We start from the raw sequence: 16,503 nt of genomic DNA on the forward strand, positions 1-16,503 counted from the left end.
GTTTCCAAATGAGTTTTGCTGTCACGGCAACAAGAGGCTGCATGCTATGAGGGTGCTCTCGGTCTGGTAGCCGTTTTTCAGGCCAGGCTTGGCACCAGCTTCCAGCCTCTCTGCAGAGCTCCTTAGCGATCCCGTAGGCCACCCCTGGCTGGAGCTGAGAGTTGTTTTCACTTTGCTCTTCTCTACCTGTACTGATTCATGCTTTTCTGGTTAAAAAATGGAACAAAGCGTTCTCATGCATGTTGATTTGCACTGCTTCGTCCATACCCAGAGTTGTCAGGTTGTGGTGGTTTGGCTTGTGGTGGGGTGAGATGGGTACAGGTTGCCTTCCAACAGGGTTTACTGTGTACTGTGCTCATTCTAACACGGAAGATTTGCATGGGCTCAAAAGCTCCAGCTGGCAACTCGTAGATGCAGCACCAACCTGTGAGCCTGTCCCTGGCTGTGTTCTTGAGGCACTGCCTTGTTTTTTTGCAAACTACTTCCCCTGCTGGGGCTTTCTTTCCCATGTGAAAATGGGGACACCCAACCTGGGCAGCCTCAAATGTGCTCCGATGGGCAGCACGTGCTTTTTGATGGCAGCCCCGTGCTAGAACCTGCCCCTGTGCTGGAGGCTGCTACTGGTGCAGGCAGCAGTCCCAGGGCACCCTGGGGAGGAGGCCCTTGAGGACAGAACAGCCACAGTTGGCACCTCTTTTTCCTAGGGGGATAAAAGTCTGAGCTGTAAGTAGCGATGTGCAGCAGAACGAGATGAGCCTTTTAGTGAAGCTTCCTCTCCCTGGTTCCCCATGCTGGTCCCCTTTTGAGATCCTCAGCAGTGCAGCAGCACCTTTGGTAGTGCCAGGAGACCTCCAGGTTTGGTCCACGGGGACAAGCAGCAGCAGCTGTGCAGGGTCAGAACATCCCTGGTGGCAGTGAGGGACAAACCTCGCATGGCTCTCCAGCTGGGACAGAATGTTTTCTATGGCCACAACACGCTGGGCTTGCTTAAGCCAGCTCTGAGCAGCGAGAGAATTATAGTCCAGGTACTAATTGTGGGATTAGCTAGCAGATTTATGCGTTGAAAGTTGGTGGAAGAGAGCCAAGAGGTAGAGATTAATTGCTGTTCCTAGAGCTCTTCCAAAATGAGAGGCAATCTGCTGCAGGAAAGGGGTCATTCCTTTTTGGTTGAAGCTGCCCCACTCTAAAAAAGAGAGTGAAAGCAAAAAACATGCCAGGATATCTTTAAAGAAAGATTTCTCCCTACAGCAAAGCCTTTCCCTCATTGGGACTTATTAAAATATAGACATTTTCTCCAAAGAAGAGTACAAAGCACAGCATCAAAGTGGAATTTCAAGCTATTTCATTCTGATGGTGTTCTTTCTGCAATGGACACCAGATGGTAAGGAGCACTGCTTTTAAAAGTTCGTACCAAATGCCTTCCATGTTTGAGGAATTACATGTGAAATAAATCACACTGATTTCCCAACTGAAAAAAGTGTACAAAAAGGCCATAAGAAGGACAGAGAATGGCCATTAATATCTAATTAGCTCACTTTGGTGCCTAATCCTATGCTCTGGGATTTTAAAAGTTTTCAATTTACATAAGCAGAGACATAAAAAGAACAGTGTTGAAAGGCTGCGGTGGCAAATTCAGTCCTCTGCCATATCCAGGCGCGTGGGAGAGCAGTCCTAAGCCCTGCAGGAAGCAGTGGGCCTGTGCTTTTCCTTCCCCTGTTTGGCTGCATCCCCGGCATCTGCGCTGCAGGCAGAGGGGGCTCTTCACCTTCTGCAGCAATGTCTGGTGCCCAGGAGGTGAGAGCCAGTTGCTTTTAAAGCAGTCCCGGTGGCTGACAACATTACGCTTGTGCATCTGTATCAGATACGTACCCTGGCTATAGAGAGCATGCTGAGGAGGAGAAAATTACATTTCTCCAGGAGGGAGAAAGTGTGGCAGAACTATGTTTCACCTCTTCTATGGGCAAAAGATCCGTTACAGGCAGCTCACATCAGAATTGTCAGGGATCTGTCTTGAAAGTATAGCCTAAATCAACAGATCATGAAAACAAAGCAGAACAAGCTGACAACTGACCCTGATTCAAACACACAAAGCCTGCACCTGGCCCTGCAGAGCCAGACATCAAATAGCACGTAGGAATGTAGAAGACAATTCAGACCTGTGCCTTTAATGTGATCGGGAAGTATATTGATTTTATTGGATGCTTATGGACAGTTTTTTCCTCTTTTATCCTCCTTTTGGATATTATACAATTTCCTTTTTTGCATTCTGTGTAAAAGGTCTGGAGGAGCCAACCACTGGCCTGCTGGCAGGAGGACAGGTAGGCTGGAGGTTCCTGCACCTGGGCAGGACACTGAATGGGGGGACTGAATGGGGCTTTCAAAGCAACTGCAGAGGGGCTTGTTTGAGCCAACGGGCTTCCTATATGGTGGAGAGAAGGAGGACATATCTACAATAAAGGGATGGACTTAACAGGAAAAAGGAAAGTACCGAACGCTTATGAGTTCCTAAGCATGAGTGAGATGAAAAGAGAGTGCTTCTCTCTGGTGTGTTAGCTTGCTGGCAATGCTCAGTACTCGTGTTGTAGTCAAGCAACAGCCCAAAGTGGGTGAGAAGAGCAAGGTGGCTGCAGGGCTGGTTTGGAGTGCTTTGTCACTTCCACAGTAGACTGCCTATGTCATTGACAGAAATTTGGTAGATGCACAGGGTGAAATTCACCAGGGCACATGGGGCAGTATGAAGGCATGTGGCATTTGTCTCTCATCCAGCCAGAATGTATTGTGGGAGCATTAGGGCTCTCGCTTGCTGCAGAAATGTGCCTTTTCTTCTGATATATGTAAAAATAAAGTCTTGTGTAATGCCAAATTAGTTCATCATCTTTCAAAGGACATTTTTTTTTGTTATAACGAATACTACCTTTTGTGGATCCTAAAGCTGCAGTGCTCAGAGCAACGTGAAACATTATCTTCAATACTTACCACTTTGAAGGCATGGACTGTGGGCAAGTGAGTAGGTTCAGCTAATGGTTGTATGCATAAAGCAGATTCTTTCCAAAAGAATGCTCTGAAGGCGATGACATTCTCATTCATAAGGGCAATGAACTTCTGAGGTCTAGATAGGACATATAGCAAACAGGCAACACTGTGCTCTAGCCAATTCTACGAGATAAGTAGCCTTGGAAAAATTGTACCAATAAAAGGTGCAGCCCTGGGAAATACCGTGCTTCTGCCATTGCCACATCTGCAATGAAAACATGAGAGCACGTAATTTGAAGGATACGTGACAGCTGATCTATAACAAGATTACTGAAAACAGATGTTTTCACATAAACTCTTTCAGGCAGTAGGTTCTGCAGGCTGTATGACCAGATGATTCTGGCTCAGAGTGAGACTGCAACCTGAACATGTCTTTACCAAAGGAAAAAATAGCAGTATTGTGGTGGGGTGCATTTTGTCTTTGCCTCAAATTTATTGCACCCAGATGGGGGTTAGCTACATAATTTGTAGCCACAGACCCTCCCACCCAGAGCAGGAATGAAACCCGAACTGATCCCATCCAAATGGGGCTTGTTCTCATCTCCTGAGTAATGGACTAATCCATATGTTCAACTCACGTGAGCCTTTCCAAAAGGCGAAGTATTCCCCCGTGCTTCTCTCCAGGGCTTACCTGAATGCTGACGTTCTACCCAAGATCTGAGCTAGGGCACATTTTCAGCTTCCCATTCTCTGTTGAAATATTTTATCCCAAACAGGCTAATTAGTTAGATCAGTAATTTTAGTTTAGAAATGCCCAGAGGTGAAACTATTAGTGACAATGGAAAGATTAATCCCTTCTAATACAGGCACAAAAGCCTGAATGCTCAGAGATGTAGCCTGGAGAAGGCTGCTTGCTTTCTAGCCAGCGATGGAAATGAGTGCCAGTAAAATGCAGTTAGCTGCACATAAACCAATATGGTGCCAATTATACATGGGAGTTATTACCCTTAAAATGGTAAAATATGTTTTTGTTCTCCACCAGCTTAGTGATGCTAGTTAGTGAGATATTTTAGAAGGAATGTCGAAAAATTCATGCGACTGGGGTGCTGATGAGAAAAACCTGTTCATCAGATTGGCGATAGTTAGATAGTGGCTTGCTTTTGCTTGTGTTTTCCCCCACAGAATCTAATGCATATAGATGTAAGTAGGATGACTCAGAGTTGCAGAGACTGCTGATGGACGGGGTCAGGGAAGACTTTCCCAAATAGGGAAGGACTAAGAGAAAGCGTAAATTCATTTGTTGGTTAAAGCTGTCTGTTGCAGGTGTTATTGCACAAATAGTGTTTGCACAAACATATCTGTGAGTTACCTTAAAAAGGTGATCCTCGGTGTCCCAGATCACACCTGGATGACTTCCAGCCTGTGTTTGTGTTAGCTGCTTAAAGAACCTGTTACGAAAAAATTATTTGCTGTTTGTTGATTCCACTTTAAACAACATGATTCCACTTCGATGATACTGTACAAACACACAGATAGCATCAAGTGCTAGAAACGGCTTCCTAGAACTCAAATTGGTTTTTGAAAGAAGGCAGTAAATACATGCATGTGTATAACTCCTACATGCATCCAGGCATAGCTAGTTATTTTTATTCTTCCAGATTAAATTGTCTGTAAAAACATGAGGTGCTATTTATTGTTACCATTATTTGTAATTTAAAATGCTAACAGTGACATGAAGTGTTGTCTCAGCTCATTTAACAGGCCGTGAAATGGTTAGAAGGATGATAGAAATCTCTGACAAACCAACCTCAGGTGAAATGTAGTTACTCACATTTGCTATTCAACCCCTGTTTTTTCATAGTGGCGAATGAAAATGGGTTGTCCTATTAAACACATAATGCTATTACTAGCCAGAAATGCTTCCCTCTCCCATTGAACAGAGCATAGGCACAGCCCAATTTCATTCCATTCCTTTCTTTTGACTTCAAAGGTAACTGAAGCTGCAGAAAAAAGAGCTGGACACGTCCTACAGTGAAATCGTAGTGGGCTTTAGGAAGGTGTCCTGCCCTTCACTTTGGCTGTGAGGAATTCACAGGACCTGGTTTGCTTTGCAGGAACTTTCTGCCCTTAGATCTTTGCACCTCAGGAAAAAGATATTTTGGTCCCTCTTATGTGCAAATGGACAATTGTGATTGAACAGTTGAGTGATTCAACAAAAAATCTTCACCTCTCTTAAAGGCCCCGTCTCTGATCCGAGTTTGTTCCCCAGAACAGCCTTATATTCTTGTGCCAGGTCCCAGCATCTGCAGTGCCATGACAACCCTTCCTCTTTCGTTTTCTCTATTGGGGTTTCGTGGAGACAAGCTATTGCACACTTCTGTGGCACTCTGAGGGGAGAGGAAAATGCTCTCCAGACTGCGCCAAGGAAGCAAACCACAGCGAAACAAAGCCAGCACACAGCCCCCTGCCCTCCCTCTGGCCTCCTGCCTCCTCAGTACGCCACCAGGAGAGCACTGCCTGGCTCGGACTGCGGGTGGCAGGACAAAGCAACAGCAGAGCTGGGAGTTTGGGTGGGAAACTGGCAGTTCTAAAAAGTTAAATCCTTTTTTTTTTTTTTTTAATCTCTATGGATGTATTTCTTTAATGTAAGCACTTGAGCAGATGATTAATGGTTTCTTGTGATCTGTTTTGGTGAGAAATAGGACACTGCTGATGTTAAAACATAAATGATGTTTTCCTTGAGGACCAGAGGCTTAAAACTTCTGATAGAAATTTCTACCCACAAATGGTTGTTATGTGCCTTTAAAAAAGTATGCTGATAGGAATGATACGTTATTTGGTTTTAACTGAGTTTTCTTGCTCTGAAATTTCCCTTAATCCTTCCTGTTTGGGCTCTTCCTTGGTCTGTCTTGCATGACAAATGCAGCTAGTACCCAACTCAAGACTTAGAAAAGTGCAGAAGAAATCACAGCTTTGTGGCAAGGCAGGAAGAATTACAGAACTATAGATGGCTATAGCCCTAAGTATTACTGAGAAACTATTGACACAAACCAATGGTATACTGATGAGAAACTTTTCTCAGGGCAAAGTAAGAGTTTGCAGGAAACTACAGATTCCTACCCATGCCCCTTTGAATATCCTCCCTGAGACAGGATCAAAACAATCCGAGTGTGTGAAGTGCAAAGAAATAGTGTTTGGTTCACTGTGGTCTTACTTTGCCTACCAGAAATGAGCTACTGTGCCTCGGTTATTTGGAATGACAGCTGTCAGGTCGCAATGTGCCTGCCAAGGGACGGTCACTATTTACTGCCTTAGCAGTACTATGCAGAGGGATCGTGAGCGCCTGTGGCTGCCCAGAGGGTAGCTGATGTTGCTCAGCCTTGAGACCATAAAGCTCTGCCACTTTTCACTCCTTAGATGCCTGCACACCAGTAGTTGGAAAGAAAACAGCCCGAACTGCAAACTCATTTCAGGCTGAGACCATTTGCCAAGAGTTGTGGTGTGCAGAGATACTCTAAATCGTATGAAAAAAAAATAAAAAATGAAGACCATCTGTAAATACCCTGCATCCACCTTCAGACAGCAACCCTGTTGCTGAGCTAGCTGGAGAATGTCTCCCTTTTATTGGGAGATTATTATCAGAAGCAGCTTATGTCTGCTCTCCCACAAATAGATGGTTGGCCTCTGGATAACAAAGGGAAGGGGATTTCTGTCACATTTTTCTCATATAGGAGTTTATCTTTAGATTTGCAATATTCTCAGAGCACTTATTCCCTGTTTCAAATTCAAGATGGCAAATCATTTAAATGGTCCAGTGACTTTCCACTTGCCCATACAAGATCAATTAGGAAAAATCGTAACAGACCTGAAGCTAAAAGCAGAACATAAAACGCCGGGTGAGATTGTCCTGTAGCACAAAATAGCAACTTCACCAGCAGGCTGCCCAGCCGATGTTCAGATGCAGCTGTCTCAGACGGGGTATTTTATGCACCAAATATCACCTGCGGTAAATGTATCAGAAATCAAAGCAGGGTTTTGTACCCAACAAAGAAATCTTAGTATAAAGGTACGATATGGAAGTGACAGTGTATAAAACCTCTTGGTACGATATGGAAGTGACAGTGTATAAAACCTCTTAGAAATCCTTTTAATACTGAACATCCTTTCAATATTCAACAGCAGAAGGACCTCTCTGGGTTTACATAGGACTATCATTTTTGTGTGACCGTAATTTCTGTGTATGCGTGTGTGTGTAAATGTCCCCCTATATGCAGTGCATCCAAGTGGCTAATTTCAACTAACTAATTCAGGTCCTTCAAATGCTGTGAAGACAAGAAGCCACATAGAAAAGAGAGACCATATAGATTTCTAAATGTCAGGAAAGGCTGCAGAACTCATGCTTTGTTAGACACTGTGTATGTACATTGACTTCTCAGCTGGAGGAATGCTTCGAGTGAAGCTATCGATCAATCACCTGTGAGGATCCTTGTCCAACAGGATACTTCTCAGGGAGGTGGCTTTACACTTATGTGGGGACCACATCTCAATTCACTTCAGAACAACTGCCCCTGGTCTCACAAGCAGACACTGAGGAGTATGTGTGACTGGTCTACCTCAGCTAATCATGCTTTGTAACTTTTTTGTGTGTGAGCATCTTTAAGACAGAAGATCATGAAACTGTGGTTTGAAGCCACATAGTGTCATTGATTTTTAATGTTTTCAGGTTTGATCTCAGAAATCATTTTCCAAATGCATGTGGTGATGGATTTTTTGCAACTCATTATTTCTGTTACAAAACTTACTTGGGGTGCATTTATACCACATACGGTGTTTTTAAGAGACTACAGTATTTTAATTGGGAGGCACTTCGAGATGGGATTGACATAAGCAATACTAGGGAGAGCCAGTTTCTGGACTCTTATGTGGAAAAAGGAAAAATGATTCTTTGTGTTTTTTCAGCCTTTCACTGTTTATTTTAGAAATCCTACAGGAATATAAAACTATCAACGGAATAGTTCATTGAAGCACCTGGTATAAGCGTCTTGTTGATGGAGCCATAAATATTATAGGAAAACATTGTACGGAGAGGTGACCCCAGTGCCATTTGGAGCACTACAGCAGCAGCAGGACTGCAAAATACTTAAAGAAGAAAAAAAAGGAGCAGAAGGTAAAGAAACTCAAGGTAAAATTAATCTGTGAACACCTGAAATAATAAGTGTTTACGCTAAGCTGCTTTCTCTGTGTCTAATTATCAAAGAAAAGTGCAGATGATGCATCTTAACTAATTTATGCACTTGCATGTTTTAGGACATCTTCATTGGCTACGTGACTGCCTTAGAGAAGATGCCTACTTCAGAGTGCTCAGGTAAAATAGAACCGTCAAACTTTTCTCTTGCCAATGTTTTCACCTTGGCAGGGTTAGGCAGTAGCTCCTCTAGATTATTGCTTTTCACCTCATCCAGTCAAAGCTGCAGCAGACGCACAAAACAATAAAGCAGTTACTTTATTTAGTTTGCTTTGCAGGACTAAATGTTGGCCTTGTATCCAGCTCAGTCAGTGGGAAGACTGAGTGACCTCAGCAGGCTGAAATGAAGGAATGAGTTAAGGCTAACAGTTTTGCCTTTTATCGTAACCCTATCTTCAGTTCAATTCAGGTAAACACCCTAAATTCCAGAGTTTCTGTCCATTGAACCAGACTACAGGGGTCCTGTATGACGGCAGTCCATGGCAGCAGTTTGCTTTTCAGTTTAAAATGCAGTAAGTAGAAATCAGTTATTGAAAGCCTTGGAAATTCTTTTCCATGTGTCCAGTACAAGTCTTCATGTATTTCAATTTAGGAGAAATCTAAATAGGAATTGAATAGATTTCTACTGGCACTGATGATATTCAAGGAGTAGGTGTAGCAAGCTGTGGGAACTAAGAAATTAAGAAAAATATTTTAGTGCTGTCAAGAGTAGGTGTAGACATTTTGTACCTGCTAAACTAAAATGATGGGCCTAACATTTAAAATAATATGCTGATGTAACACTCAAGCAGAGCAGTGATTTAGGCAGACAATGATCTTTCCTCTGCTATCCCGTTTCCCTAATACTAGAAGGAAGCTAGATGCTTTGCAATGCAAAGAGAGTGGCAAATAAAAGGATGGTGTGAAGGTGTGATTCATCTGAAAAAATGCTTCACTCAAGCAACCCCAGGAGGCAGGATATAGATCCCCTGTTTAATTCACCCCACCTGCTCCTGGCTTCTCTGTGCCAGGCTGCTCGGGGCTCTCCCTGTTCAGCCTCCGCTGTCTGTGCCCCTCAGCGGAGGCTGGCCTGGAGAAGGAAACACAGGGGCAACGCTTCCATTGTTATTGTTGCTGTCTGCTGGGATTTTACTCTTAAATTAGGGAGCAGAAGAGCTGCCAGCTGGCTCCCAAGTCTCTGGATAACAGAGCTGGCATTAAGCCATCTGCACTGGGAGTCAGCACGCGTGCTGCGGCAGCAGCCTGGCTGGAGCGGGAGCGTGGAGGGGACGTCTCGCCCATAGGGCTCCTGCAGGACAGGAGGGCAGTTTGAAACCTTGGCCTCGTGTTCCCTGAAGAGGAAGGACCAGGAGTTTGGTGAAACGTTCATTTTTTTATTCAGGCATCTGACAGATCAAAAAAAGTGAATGCAAGGGAGGACCAAAGCAGAAGCAAGTGTGAAAAGCCGGGCTTTGCAGTGACATGTTTCTAGTAGTTGCAAACTGGCATTTGGGCCAGCTCAGGAGCAGATGCGCAGCCAGCAAGCAGGCACTGCTGGCGGTGACTGGGGTTTGTCCTCCCCACGGAGCTCCCGCTGGTTTCTGAGGGGCTCCAGCCAAGGCGTGTGAGGGCTGCAGGCACGGGCCCATCATGCCACTCGCAGTCACATTTGGGGACTTACTAACACTAGGGTCTGGTGAACAGCCTGTGCTGCAAAACCATTCTAATTAGCAGCTGAAGCTCTTGGAAAGCTGCCGCAGATCCCAGCGAGCTGTCGACACCACCGGGGAAAAAAATAATGTTTTAAAAAAAGGGCTTTATAGAGGCTGGCTGCCTGAGGCAGGCCGGGGCGTAGCTTGTCCTTTGCAGCGGTGTTGGCGTGGTTTTATTCCTGGCTTTTTGTTAACGTCGCAGGGTAACGCGCAGGCAGCAGCCTTCGAGCGGTGCCCGCCGCCTCACTGAGGCGCCGAGGGGCGGGGCCGCCATGACGCGGCCGGCAGCGGCCGTTGCGGGGGGCGGGAGATTTGAACGGCGGCGCCGCCGGGCACCATGAGGCGGCAGCGGCACGGGGCGGTGAGGAGCGGAGCGGGGCGGGCGGGAGGCAGGGACCGGACCGGACCGGGGCCCGGTTGGCATCCGGAGGGCGCAGCCCGTGCCCTGGGGAAGGCGGAGGCTGCTCCTCGGGCAGCTCCTGCTGCGGGGCCGCGCTCCGAGCCGTGTCAGTGCGGGAGCGTCCCTGGGAGGTGTCAGGGACAAGCGCGACTTCGCTCTGCTGAGATGAGTTTTGGCTTTGTAACAGCTGATGTGTTAGCGCAGGCTTGAAGGAGGTGTGATTATTTCTTAGGGGCAGTTGTGGGCCTTGCTTGGCTTCTCCGAGTTGTGTAAAGTTTGACTCGGGATGAAAGAAGACCAGCGAAAGCTGTTTGTGTATCGTTCCGGGGTGGGAGCTGAGAGGAAGGGTGGATGCAGGTGCAGGGGAGGCAGAGGTGTTGGCTGTGTCCTGCGCTGCCTGTGCCTGGAACCTGGGGAAGCAAATCCCAGAGGGGAAAAGGAGCGGTTTGTCGGTGCTGTGCTTGGGTCCGTGTTTCGGCTGTGGGGAATGCCAGTGGGGCTCCCAGCCAAACCCTGCAGTGTTAGCTCTGGGAGGCGTTTGCCACCAAACAGCCCGCTGGTGCCAGAGGGCATCCATCCCAAGCATGTCCCAAGCATTTCTCTTGGGCCTGAGCTGGAGACCTCTTCACTTTGGAGAGTCCTCTAGTCTTCTGTGACATCCTCCTTTATAGTGGTGACTAGTCGTCGTTGTGTTCTCACTGTGTGATTTAATGGTGTTAAACACTGACAAATTCAGTAGAACTTAGTTTTGTCCTGCTCTGCCTGGTCACACAAGTCTGGGATCTTTATCATCTCAGGGGAAAAACAAAAACAAACACTTCATATGTTGCCTGAGGAAAATGGGAAACTGTGTTTGTGGATGTGGGCTTAGTGACTTGCTGGCTTTTGATGTGGGGCAGAAGAAACATCTGCATGGCACTGGGCCCTATTTTTGGCAAGAATGAGATGCTATCTGTAACAGAGGAGCTGGGAAATAAAGCAAGAGCCTTAACCTGCAAAAGGGTTCTGAGGTGGCTGGAAGTGCAGAGCATTACAGCCTGAGCCGCGCTGTGCTGAATGTGGCTTACAGACCGGAGCTGCTTTTTCTTTAGGGGTAGCAAGTGGGGGTGGTTTGGAAGGAGAAATGCTCTGAGCAGATGGAGAAGCAGCTGAAGCATTAAATATCTTTAGCTGATGGCATCAGGCCTTCAAAAACAATAAAACCCACTCCTGCAAAGATAGGAGGGAATGGTTGGTGGCTGTGCAGTGAATTTCTACCTGCCTCTTGTGACTGCTGTAAAGGGTCACTTTCTTGTGTCAAAGGCAGCTACAGACAGAGCGAGTCCACAGGCAAGAAGAAAACCGTCTGCCTTGCCCCATTCATGGGCTCTGGTGCTTTCTGGTACTTGAATTGTGGAAAAATTAGTTCCCTTCTATTTCTACCCTGTTCTAAGGCTCAAAGGAGTTGCCAGTACTTTTCTACCAGCTGAAATACTGAACTTGCAAATTCAGTTTATTTTACTGGTTTCAGGCAATTGCTTATAGATCCATCCCCAGAGCGCTTGTTTTGACTTCAGATGTGCTATACAAATGAAAACCGACAGTGCTTATAATTCCAGTGGTTGCTTGGGAACTCTTCCTCAGTGTTGAAAAAGGCTAAGCACTGAATTGCAATGTGTTCACAATGCAACCGAGTGATGTAGTGATAGTGTCCTGGTTTGTACGTGTAAGAAATATTGGGGTTGGTCAGGGATGGCCACATAATGAGGAAATGGTTATCACGGTCATCTGTGGCATCTAGCACACCTTTGGGAGACAGCAAACAGCCTGTGATCCTTCACCTATATTATCTTCTGGCTCAGTGTGGATAGACCTGTTTGAAATGGCAAGTGAGGAATAATGCAATCTAGAAATATCCAATTTCTCTGAGAATAAATAGGAAAAAATTGATTTTCCATGAGGTTTTACAATATACTAAAAACATATGTCCTTCAGAAAAACCCTGATGCAGAGTTCTAGTGACTGACAGGCAAGTTTGTGTTATTTCATACTTTGGAATGAAAAAATCATCGGTTGCGTGACTGTGCAATGAGGCAAGGCATGGTTCTTCTGTAATGTTGAAGTTACCACAGCTATCTGACTTCTGGTTCATGGCCTGAAGTAATCAGGTATTGAGATATCCTCCTTGTTTCGCTTCTAGGTATTACCTGAATTGTATGTCAGCCAGAAATGAAAAATTATGATTTTCAACCCTTTTTAAGACAGCCAAAGACATAAGAAGATTAAATTTCAGATTTAAAGTATTTCAGATGTTGTCCTGAGATTAGAGATTATTTAACTAGGGAACGCTGTAAAAAGTGGAGTATTTATAAGCGTTGTTCAGTTAGGACTCACACCAACCATATGAGAGGACCATATTCTATTATCCTGTGAATGACACATTGAGGCACATGCATTTTTAGTAAATTTCAGACGGATGCTATGGTGAGTTACTTTTAGCACCTGGTTTGGAGTTTGCATGCATAATATGCATAACAAATCTGTTAACCTCCTTTGTTTGACAGTATGCTCGTCTGTGTCTGAAGAGAGAGTAATCATTTTACGTTTAGTAACAATTTTAATGGCTGCATATAATTAAGCCTAGGGCTTTCTATCCCAACAGTATAATAAATAGAGCTCCTTAAAATTCAGAGTAATGTCAGTTGGATTTTTATTTATTCTTTTGTTGTTTGTTTTGTTTTGTTGGTGTTTTTTTTTGCGCATCCAGGAATATGACATCCAAGAGAAGATTAACTTTGAAATCCGCATGCGAGAAGGCATCTGTAAATTACTTGCAGTGAGCACACAGAAAGACCAACTTTTGCAAGCGGTTAAAAACTTGATGGTTTGCAATGCTCGTATACTTGCATACCGGGCAGAGCTACAGAAGCAGCCTGGAGAGCCAGTCTCATGCGGAACTGAGGGACGGTGAGTAAAAGCTCTAATGCGCATGGAGCAGTATGAAGCGGCCTTTTGTGTGTGTGCATTGATAGGTAGCCTGTATAGGAAACTGGATTTAAACCCTTCTTTCTGTCTTCCCCTGTGCATACATTCTTTACAGTTGCTTTAAATCATTACTTCATAAAATCAGTTCAATATCATCCTTTTTATTTTAGAAAAGTAAATGCAGATCATCTTTTTTTGGATAGATTTTATCATTGATGTTAAACAGAGTGAATAGACATTTTCTTGATTACCTTTAGCAGACAAAAAAAAGTGTCTAACCTAGCCTGAGGGAACAAAACAAAATAGTCCAAGTCAAAATACATGCATTTCTACTTCTGTCTTTCTACTGTTGATAAGGTCTCTTTAATGATGGAATCATCATGGTTAATTGGTACCCTCTGCTGGTCACTTTGTTAACTACATCAAAGTGATAGAGTACGACTTCATCAATATGAGGAAAAGGCAGTTTAATAATGTTTTTACGTTATATTTCTTAAATGAGCTAACATATACATGATTTATTTTAATAACTTTATTTTTTGCCTAATGGAATAGATTTTGATGCAATGTTAAGAATTGCGGTGCAGAGATGTTATTACTTTAATGAAATACTATATTGCAATTAAGCATAGAAACTCCTGAAGTATATGTGCTTAGCTCCAGTGAATTGTATTTGTAGGAATAATCCTGCTATTGTTTGCTTTCAGAAACGTAGTTTTACAGAAGAAATTTATTGAAGGAGAGAACTGTATTTTCTGACTACATCAACAGTTATTGTGAAAGATGCTTTTTGAAAACTAGCACTTGTAACTTGTGGTATTGTGTAGTTACTGCAGTTGCATTGCTTTTTTCCTATGAAGTGATGATCCTTATAGTGATTCATCTTTTATATTTTTTTAATAATGGAATAATATCAAATACACACACAACTTTTGGTCCTTGGTGCCAGTGACCACAGGATGGTGATGGCACATGTCAAGAACAGGGCAGAGATATTTGGAGATGTATCTGAACAGCTGCATTGTTTTCCTAAAGTCATGATCAGTTGTGTTGTTCATTTGACTGGCCTCAGATTAAAGTTCTGTCTGAAGGGGTCCTTTGAATTGTCACAAAGGTCATTTGAAAAGAGATTCATGCCCTAGGGTAATTTAACTATGATTTACATCTTACCTTTGATTGTTAATAGTGTGTTTACAGTTCTTTTTTGGTATATGGTGGATAGTGAAATTTTGTTAAAGCTTAATTCAGATAAGATGATGATGGCTGAGAATAAATTCTAGAAGTGACTTGGGTTTTCAAATGAAGTTTATTCTTATTTCTCGTTACGTGTGTCTGCAGTCTGTGAGTTCTGAAGATAATCCAACTGCCTATAGAAGGAAGATATTGGTAGTGATTAGAAAGTTTCATTTTACCCTATTTAGTTAGGTGTCGGGAGCAGTGGCAGATATAGTGAGTAACAAAAATTATTTTCTATAGATTGTTTTGATGCAGTTTAAGGTTCATCTTGAGGTTTACACTCTAGCTACTTAGCAAACTGTCTGCTTCACAATATTAACAACACACTTTATTGTAATTGGGCTCTGTTAATAGAGGATGAGTAACCAACAATAGAATCGATAAATTAAGTTGTTCATTCATGTGTACAGAAGGAGTAAAGTTGATAATGTATTTGATTCTCTTGGAGCAAGACAGGAAAGATGAATCTACTTTTCTTCTAATAATCAGGTTAAATAAGCTTTGGAATAAGATCTTCTAGGGAATTAAGAAAATTGATGGTGTACCTTCCTTCCATATTATCCTCAGGAATCTAATGACTCATATCTTAAAGCAGAGAGACTGCATTTGACTTTAAAGAAAAGCCTTTGAAATGAGCTATAATATGGATCCCCAATGTTTTTTTAAATGCTTAAAGGGTTGAGTTACAGAAACGTAAATGTGCGGATCTGAGACCTCATTTTTTTTCCTTCTTTTTGGCAGGTTGTCAGGCACTGGTACAAAAGACCGGGTAGCATGCAGAGCAAAAGTTGCTATATCAGGTAAGTGGCTGGGTTGTCAACTTAACTGTAGCAGCCAATTGGTGGGGCAGTAACTTGTAATACAAAATTATACAAACAAGATGATATTTTTGAAGTGCTTTTGTGGTTCAGGGGTGTAAATCCTCTTGTGCTTTAAGGTGATTTGTGCTTTTAAGTCATACATTTGGTTTTAAAGATCCCACCAAGCATTTACGTTTTCCTTTCAGGGACTTTCACAGCAGGAAATGCTTTTTTTCTGTTTAGTGATAAACACTGAATACCTTTCAAAACTAAGTAAGTGTATATGCGCTGAATGTGCTGAAAACATCCTCTTCCTCCTACCTCTCCCACCCTTCCAACAAGCTTTTGATATGATCTAACAAACTGCAGGCACAATTGTAACTAGTATGCAAATATAAATGTTCTTTAGCTAGTGCAGGTAACTACTAGAGCAAAGGTATAGTGGTATGGCTTAAATGCAAATTAGCAACAAGTATATTTACTAGTGATTTCCAGTAGGCTGATAAACAGTTTCCTTGCCTGGTTTCAAATTTCATTGCTATGAATTTATCACTTTATCTATGCTATGTTCAGCATGCCTGTAGTTGCTTATTATGGCTGCTCTGCTAGCTTTTCTAAAAGATCTGTTTGTGCTCCCTGAGCTGCTGCATTGAAAAAATACTGTAGAAGGGCTCACTACTTAAACTGTTTAAGTTCGTTCTGCATATTTTGACATATCTCTAAGAAAGGCAACTTCTAGTGGAAGAAGAGTGGTGATCACATGGTACAGTAATGTTTTCTGCCAGCACAGCTGTTTGCAGAATGTATATCTGTCTTTCCTCCTTATGGTAGTTGGATGAACGCATCTGTTTGCCTGTCTGTGCTATGGTTGTACCTGTCATTGGGTTTATGGAGTTATCTGCTGTAAAGATCATATATACTTCTGTTATCTTCAGAACATCAGAATTGCAGAAGGGTTTTTTAGTTTAAAAAAAAAAAAAGTTGTGTAGGATATGAAATACTAAGCTAGTTTTGATGGGACAAGAGGATATGAGGGTGAAATATTACCACTTATGTGCAATGTTTTAATGATTTTGTTGTGTTACTAATATAATAGTTCTCAAACTGGAGGTTATGATCCTCAGAGATGTGGCGTAGATCGTGGAGAAGAGGTATCAACCACTTCATTCTGAACTCAAGCCTGTGCGTGCTGGG

The 16,503-nt window shown here is 43.2% G+C and overlaps 1 protein-coding gene across 6 annotated transcripts in view; it reads left to right on the forward strand.

The window, feature by feature from the left end:
• RTKN2 (rhotekin 2) overlaps positions 1-16,503 on the forward strand; it is a 128,351-nt gene that overhangs the window by 82,568 nt on the left and 29,280 nt on the right. For 2 of the 6 annotated variants that reach the window (XM_072040052.1, XM_072040051.1), the window contains 4 exons: positions 7,953-8,140; positions 8,281-8,338; positions 13,056-13,255; positions 15,251-15,309. In XM_072040052.1, coding sequence (XP_071896153.1) covers positions 13,095-13,255; positions 15,251-15,309 — 220 coding nt within the window. In that variant the 5' untranslated portion in view covers positions 7,953-8,140; positions 8,281-8,338; positions 13,056-13,094. Of the gene's footprint in view, positions 1-7,952; positions 8,141-8,280; positions 8,339-10,134; positions 10,271-10,584; positions 12,457-12,750; positions 12,773-13,055; positions 13,256-15,250; positions 15,310-15,515; positions 15,583-16,503 lie in introns of those variants that run through there. The other 4 variants (XM_038181630.2, XM_072040053.1, XM_072040050.1 and 1 more) reach the window with 4 other exon arrangements.

Source organism: Anas platyrhynchos, chromosome 6 (genome assembly GCF_047663525.1).
Source record: "Anas platyrhynchos isolate ZD024472 breed Pekin duck chromosome 6, IASCAAS_PekinDuck_T2T, whole genome shotgun sequence".
Classification (NCBI taxonomy): Eukaryota; Metazoa; Chordata; class Aves; order Anseriformes; family Anatidae; genus Anas; species Anas platyrhynchos.